Source organism: Malurus melanocephalus, unplaced genomic scaffold (assembly GCF_030028575.1).
Source record: "Malurus melanocephalus ecotype Western Australia unplaced genomic scaffold, MMel_1.1 scaffold_193, whole genome shotgun sequence".
NCBI classification, from domain to species: Eukaryota; Metazoa; Chordata; class Aves; order Passeriformes; family Maluridae; genus Malurus; species Malurus melanocephalus.
In genome coordinates, this window is record NW_026623425.1 from 847,962 (window position 1) to 855,664 (window position 7,703).

At 49.8% G+C, this 7,703-nt stretch overlaps 1 protein-coding gene across 2 annotated transcripts in view; it reads right to left on the reverse strand.

Moving 5' to 3' along the window:
• Window positions 1-7,703, reverse strand: part of LOC130577751 (NADPH--cytochrome P450 reductase) — a 26,434-nt gene that overhangs the window by 13,222 nt on the left and 5,509 nt on the right. For both annotated transcript variants that reach the window (XM_057373325.1, XM_057373326.1), the window contains exon 2: window positions 3,032-3,224. In XM_057373325.1, the coding sequence (XP_057229308.1) occupies window positions 3,032-3,210 (179 nt within the window). In that variant the 5' untranslated portion in view covers window positions 3,211-3,224. The remainder of the gene's footprint in view (window positions 1-3,031; window positions 3,225-7,703) is intronic.

Sequence of the window (7,703 nt, forward strand, 5' to 3'; positions counted from 1 at the left end):
AGAGAAAAAAAGCTTGATGCTGTAGCTGAATGAAATGATTCCAGACACTGCGTGAGCAACGCTTCGGGTAACTATGGCAGTGCCATTAGGGAGGCAGCTCAAAGGAGTTTGTTTTCCTCAGGATCCTATTAAATTAAATTAGAGATGGTCTCTCACACACACACAGGCAGCAGAGAGCTAATCAGGCGAAGGACTTGGAGCAATTCCTGCCACAGGAAGCCCTACAAGTACCAGGGAATGGATTTCTGCAGGGCTGCAGAATAGAGATAAGCCAGTTTCTGTCCCAAACAATGTTAAAGAGGGGGGAGAAGGGAGAGGGTGACACCCAGCATACCAATGGCTGTCCCGCCTGCATCTCCCCAGGATGAGTGTCTGCAGAGCGGAGACACGAGAAGGGAAAATCTGYGATTGAGAAACTTGTAGAGGAGGAGCAGCCAAAGAATAAAAATAAATTCCTGCATTCCCCGGCAATGGCCCTGTGAGGAAGCGCGGTGGCCGTGGCTGCGTGGCGATCCAGAGCTGCTCTCCCTAATGACATCTGCAGAGCAGGCTGCAGGGAGGGCTGCTCTGGTGGTTTTAATTAAGTCTGGAAATGGCCAAAACACAAGCAATGCTCAGTCAGTGGGATCTCAGCCCGGCCCACACATGAATGTGTTACACCTCACAGGTACAGGACACCTTGTATACAGGGAACCAGACATGTGCTGGGTTCTGTTCCTTCTGTGGGGACTTTGGGCATGAAAACAGCTCCACTTGGCTGTAAGGATGTGGGACCAGCAGCCTGATCCCTCGCTRAGCTGTGGCTGAACCTGGAGATGCATCAATGAGGCAAGACCATGACCATTCCCAGACCACACAGAGAGAACCCAGCGCTGCTGCCATCCCRAACAGGGCATTTCAGCCACACATCTGCTCTTCCACAGCCAGGGCAGTAAAAACAGTGGCATTTCCTTTGTAGACCCTGCTGAGCTGACGTGTTTTTATCAACGTGTGCTGCTCCCAAAAACTCCTGAAAGCTGCTGGATGCTGTGTCCAGGTCAGAGACTCTGYTTGCACGCTTTAGCATTGTAAACAAAATGCAGTTCCCACTGTGATGTGTCAGAATTGCTGCTCACACCTCCATCCTCCAGCATTCTGAGGCTGAAGTTGGGGGCCAAAATGACACAAGAGAAACCATCACCCAATCTGGCCATCAGATAAACACTTTGACAAGGCAGTTTGGTTCGGGCAGAGCTGCGGAGAAGGAGCTGAAGAAACACAGCTCCTCTGAAGGTAAAGGCTCCCCACTCCAGCCAGACACAGCCCCACTGAGGGGCTTCATGGGTCTGGGACAGCTTCCCTGCCTGCCCACAGGCCCACCTGCCATAYCCAGCCAGCCACAGGCACAGGCTGACAGGGTGACCCTGTGTCTTGTCAATTTGCTTGTTCATCAGAAAGGAAACTCTACCCCACATTCAAGGACTACAAGAGGGAAGGAAACCCAAGGCTGACCAAGCTTGTTTTCCTACTCATTTTCCTCCCAGTTCCAGGCATCCCATAAAATCCCACTGCAAAAGCTGCAGGAAGTGACTGTCTCTGTCCTGAAGGACGGACGTGCCACCAGCCACAGTCTTAGCTTTTAGAGTCTCACTGCCCTCAGACCAGCTTTCTACCATGACCACAGCAGGGTAAAACTACTTCACAGCCTCCTCTCACTCTGCACCTGTCTGGCTGACATTTCTGCAAAATGCAATTGTGTCAGACGACTTTCAAAACAACCTCACCTCTCGGGTTATCAGCAATGGGAGGTGCTGCTGTCCCACATCTCCCACAAGGAGCAGTTGTTCCCTCCCAGCCACTGCCCACAGGGACAGAGAAGGCAGCACAGACTCCATGGAGGAAACAAAGCGCCTGTGAGGCAGTTCAGAGGCTGGACCTGCAGCCAGGCTGGGATGGAAGCCCACATGCTGAAGCCCTGCAGCAGCAGCACATGGTGATAACACACACCAGGGACAGCCASAGCTTCCCTGCAAGGTCACMACAGCCTCTGGAAGAGCTGCACATGATGGGCTGTAGGTGGAATCAGTCACAAGGATGAGAGCACGGGTGCCCAGGCTGTGCCATGCCAGGATCGAATTTCAGAGGGTAAAAGTGCCCTTTCCCCAGCCAGCTCAGCTCTCACTGAGCACAGATGCTCTCCTTACAATCTCCAGAGGTGACCACGTGMGCTGACACACACAKCCCTGCCTGGCAGGCACCAGAGGGAAAGTATCTCAGCAATCCAACAGAGCACATTCCCAAGGTGAGGCTGAGCAGGCACAGCCATGTGTGAACCCATCTGCACAGCCAGGGACACTGCTGCCCTTCAGCAGCCAGAAAATGTACTTTCCAACCTGCTGCAAGGCCRGAATGAGCTAAAAAGTCCAGCAGAAAACTGATGTGAAGTTTGGAATGTGACTGAGACAAGGAACGAARTGCACCCTGTTCTCCACCAGCGTGGCTCGTTCCTGGCCCCAAGCCCTTTGCAGAAGACAGGGTGGAACAAAGCTCTCCCTCTCCAAATCCAATCTCCAGCAGCTGTGGTAACTCAGCATCAAAAGCCAATCAAGYTTTACAGGAGCTGCCAAGCAGCTCATCCCAGSAACTCCCAGCTGCCCAAGACTATTYTTTTCCTTTATAGCTRYGGGAARATAAGATTTCCAATAGGAAACCTGCTTAAGAGCAAGTCTGCTTTTTTCCAGATTTATCTGAATGTGACTTTTATCAGAAAACATCAAGAACAGCCACTGAAATCCTTCAGATATTTGAAGTACAGCCAGATGCTTTCCTGCCTTGCTCGGCAAAGGCCAATCCCGATTTGGGCCACACGGTGGGGTAAGGCAGAACTGCAGCCTGGATTTCTGCATCCAGCAGGATTTCTGCACTGTCAGAGCACAGAAACACCCTTTGAGACCTTGAGTCCTCTCACAACCCAGCTGAGCCTTCCAGAACCCACCATAAGCAAGAGAGGAAAGCTCCAGTGCTGCCACGCAGCCTGAGAGTTGTTACTTACACTGTCTGCATCTTGGGGATGTCGGGCACTTCCTCCTTTTTCTTGCGGAAGAAGAACCAGTAGGTAAAAAGTCCAGTGATGAGGGAGATGAGGAACAAGTCCATCATGCTGAAGAGAGAGTCCTGCTGTGCAGTGCTGTCAGGAGCAGAGAGGGTCGGGTCCATGCTGGATTCCCCCATGGCAGTCACAGGCACTGTAAGCAAGGAAAAACAATGAGCACCAGCAGCCACACGGGACAGCATTAAAGGCATCCAGGAAATGCTTTTTGCTTTACATTTAGTCTTAGGAGGACAAGGCTGCCCAAGAACTCTTTGGATAGAGGCCTTGTATCACAGTACTGCAAGGTTCTTCTGTGTCCCAAGGGGTCCCACCAAGCTTTTCCCTTGCTGYTGTACCCATGCTGATCCATCTGCAGTGATTTCTGCTCTCACTCTGCCAGCAGCACTGGAGCAGCCCCACATTCCAGCCAGGAAGCCCAACCTGACATCCCAGTAATACCCAACAGGGACTYGTGGCTGGCCTTTACTAAACCCTTACTCATTACAGAGCCCCTAAGGTGTTACTGGGGGATGATCCCACTCTTTTAGTCACCCCATAGATCTCAGCTTCCTCCTTCTTCCCCACAAGGTGACAGGATGTCCTGGCCCCACTGCTGTACTGAAAAATCACAGAGCAGGGCCATGGCACAGAACTCCCGTGAGCATTCCCACGAAAGGTTGTTGATGAATATTTCTGATTTACTCCACTGCAGACTGGATTTACTATACACCTCTTTCTGTGTCTCTGGTTTCCCAGTCCCCTCCATGATCTCCCCCAGTTTCACTTCCATCTCCTTGAATTGCTCCTTTTCACTTACCAAGGCGGAGTTTAATCAATTTGGGACGTGTCCACAGCCATACCCAGAGTCCTTGGCAGCAGGAGGATGAACATCCAGCCCTCAAATACCCAACCAGCCCTATGGCCTCTGTCCTTCCCCTGGGAGCCACCCATCACTCCCTCCCTCCCACTGCTGTGCCAAAGCTCTGAACTCCTGTGACCCTAATCCAGATCGGGAGATTATCTTCCCTGTGCGCAAGGACACTCTCTGTCCAAGTAAACAGATAATTAACTCAAAACTTGATTTGGAAGGGCAAAGTGACTCTCTTCTTGTACTTGGGCATCCTGCCAAGCCAGGAGACCATGGACATTTGAACTTGCACCCAGAAAAGTGACTCAGAGCCGTGGTGATGCCGCAGKAGGGAAAGGGTATGTGCCACAACTGAGAAATAAAAGTGACTGAAGTTTATAAAGTTACACTAAAACATTCAGGAACTGGGAAGAAACAGGAAGATGATGCTTAGGGAGCACTAATGAGAGATACCAGGTAAAATCTTCAGCAAAGAACAACCCGTTGTTGCTACCCCCACAAGGGAAGTCCAGCTCCAGACAACAMACAGCCCTGTGCCACAGGGCACCAGCCATAAAAAGCACCCTGTGAAGCACAGGGAAAAGTCCACAGCCACCTTGCAGTGACCCTGCCCAACCTCACATGGAGTTTCATTTGGTGGAGAACTTGGCAAGTAACTGTGTTACAAAGGGCACTAAAACACCACTGCAAAGATTTCCATTAGGTTCCCAAAGAAGACACCAAGGCAGGGTTTTGGAAGAAAAATAAGAGCGATGTGAGTGAAGACAAGCAAATTGAACATTCCTCTCCACCAGGCAGGTCACCCTGTCCTCCCTCCTTGCAAACAGGCTTTCCATGGAGCCAAGCTGGGTATTCTGTACAACTGTAGACTAAACTGTTCCTTAAAGCCTCCACAACTGGGGTGTACTTGCCAAAAAGGCACAGCTCCCAGTAGGATCCCTCTCCTCCTTATCTGGTTCCAGTAAATCAACAAGGAGCTGGTATGGCAACCTACACCAGGGGGATGTACTGGTGGGGGAAAGAAGTTGCTGATTTATTGCTTTTATTCCTGATGAAACCCTAGAAATTTTAATTACAAGCTCTTCTCTTTCCCTCTGCCATCCCACCTCATCTGTAAGATCATCTCAGCCAAAACCTGCCAGGCAACCCATCCTCTCACTTGCCATCTCTCTCATTACCACAATTGCTTGTTCYATCTCAGGGCAAGGAAGCCCTAAGAGCCACTGGTCCCTGGTTCCCAGGGGGCTTCAGCTGCTGCCTGTGCACAGCACAGCCCAAATCTGCAAAGAGATGGAGGAATCAGTGCCAGGACACAGGCAGGAGTAAATACCTCCAACTCTGCAGGGTGGGTTGGTTTTCTCAGTACCAGTTTCACTGCCCAAATGACACAAGGGTGGACAATTCCCTTCACACAGGTCAGTGATGACCACGGCAGTAAGATCATCCTCAGCACAGCCTGTCTTTCACCCACTTGCCTTGAAAATCCCCAGGCACACCAGGTAACAACAAACCTTTGCTCAGAGGAAGCCACRAATAAAAACAAGGCTGATGGAGACCTCACTGAGCTGGTTTAGGGTGGAAGCTGCAATTCCTTCCCTTCTGAACACCAAACCCAGCAGCAGCTGAGCCCTGGGAAAGGCTCCTGGCACAGGGCACARCAGCCTCCCTCATCACCCACTGCACATGGAGGAGAGTTCCGAGGCAGACACGCCTGTGGTGAGCAGCAGCCAGCCCASAGCAATTCCCTGCCAGCTCAGACATGGATTTTCATCAGCTGYCCTGTGTGGGCAAAGAATGAGGGCAAGAATGAGTCCGTGAGCTCCTCAGCCAGGTGAGGGTTTTGTCTCCAGCCAAAATTCATCGCTGTGCCCAAAGCAGCAGAACTTCAGGCTCCCAGAGCAAAGGGGTTTGGGTTTCTCAGGGCTCCAGAGGTGGTCTGCCCTGGAAAGAGGCAGCTCCAGGAATGCTGCCCGGATGGGTGCGGGGGTGGAAGCTGTGCTATCTCCTCGCCTGGACCACGCTGCAGCTCTCCCCTGCTTCAAAGGGGAACCCAGCAGCTGCAGCCAGGCCACCCAGTCACTGCACACAGCCAGGGAAGGGAATATTCCAGCAGGTTCRAGGCTCTGGTGCATGGAACAGAGACTGGTTTGCTCTACTCTCTTCATTCACAATCTTCACAGCAAAACGTTTCCATGCTGACCTCTAACCCTGAGAGGAAACATGGTCACAGCCTAGTGATGGAACAAGGCACAAGAACTGCTTTAATTTTGATGATGGGCTCCCTCTGGTCCAGGACATTTGGTTTATTCAAGCSTTATATCTCAGCTACAGATTCTTCTTTTTGTTTTCCCCCCACCACCCCCACCCTCAGGAAAAGGTTTTCTTAGACAGAGAAAGGCAAAGAATGTGAAATTAGACCTCATTTCTCATTTTGCAAGGGTTGTCATAACTCAGGAATTATTGAATTCACTTCATCCAGCACAGGAAGATTRTTCCTCCATTTATCTCAGTCTCACCTAGTGGGCTGTAACAATTATTTTCCAGAAGTTCACAGCAATTCATTTTCAAATACATGTCCTTTTCTAATCCCAGTGAAAAGAAACCTGACTTTTGAAATTTAGCTATCCCGGGAATCTTGCAGTCTCTGGAAGGGCCTTGGTACAAACCAGGTTTTTAAAAGGAAAAGGAAATTTATCATGCAGAAGTAAAACTTTCCCTGGAAACCGTTTCAAGGGCAGTCATTTTAACCACAGTGTTTATTACATGTTCAATCAAGATAAGACAAGGTGTCCCATACCCTTCTTCTTTTTTTTTTTTTTAATGGTGGCTCCAGTTCCTGGGTCCTTGTTTATACACACAGCARAGCAATCAGTCTCAGGAAGATGTGAGAATTTACATCACACAGAAAAGTCACAACATTTTGAAAGATTGCAATCAAGCAATGCTGTGTTTTAGCACAGCTTTTCAGCCCTGAATGTGTGAATTTGCTTGATTCATGGCAGCTCACAATCATTCAAATCATCAGGGACCTTCTCTGCACATCTCTGTGCTAGCAAAGAGATGTAGCTCATCCTCACATTAAATGAAATGTATTCCTCATTCTCGTTTACCTTGGGGAAAAAAAAGATTGGAAGAACTCTCAGTGCCAGGCATCCTCAAATCCCCCATGATTTCCATACTCACTAATGGTGATATAAGGTCACAGGGTTAAAAAGTATTTAAATATATATAAAAACAGAATTACAACAAACAAGACAGGATGGGGACTGATGAAAGCCAAGTGGTCAGCAACCTGAAGAGATTGATTCTCTTCCCTTGTGTCAAGGAATGATGCACCAGATGCCCCCAAAAGCACCCTGGGACACAGCACCACAATCACAAAATGTGGCTGGGAGGTTTTCCCTTCTGGAAGTCGCATTGTGGCATCTCCTAGTGACCAAAAAGCCTTGGCTCTGAAGCTAAGTTGGCAATCTGGGCAGGAAGCTGTCTCTCTTGAGACTGAAGTAACCTGTTTTTTAATGTAGTATCTGTGATGTTTTCAAGTACTTCAGGACAGTTGGGACTTCCCAGTCCCAGAGCAGAACTTCAGCCTGTGACTCTTGCCCCAAAAACGAGTAAGCAAGCTCTGTGCTTGACTCTGCCCTGTGCCACCATCAGTGCACCCTGACCTGCAGCGTCAGCCTCGCTGAGAGGGAAAGGAGGAGGAAAACTGCTGACTGAGCACAGCCCAGGGCTGCTCACTGCTCCCACCTCTGATAATTGATC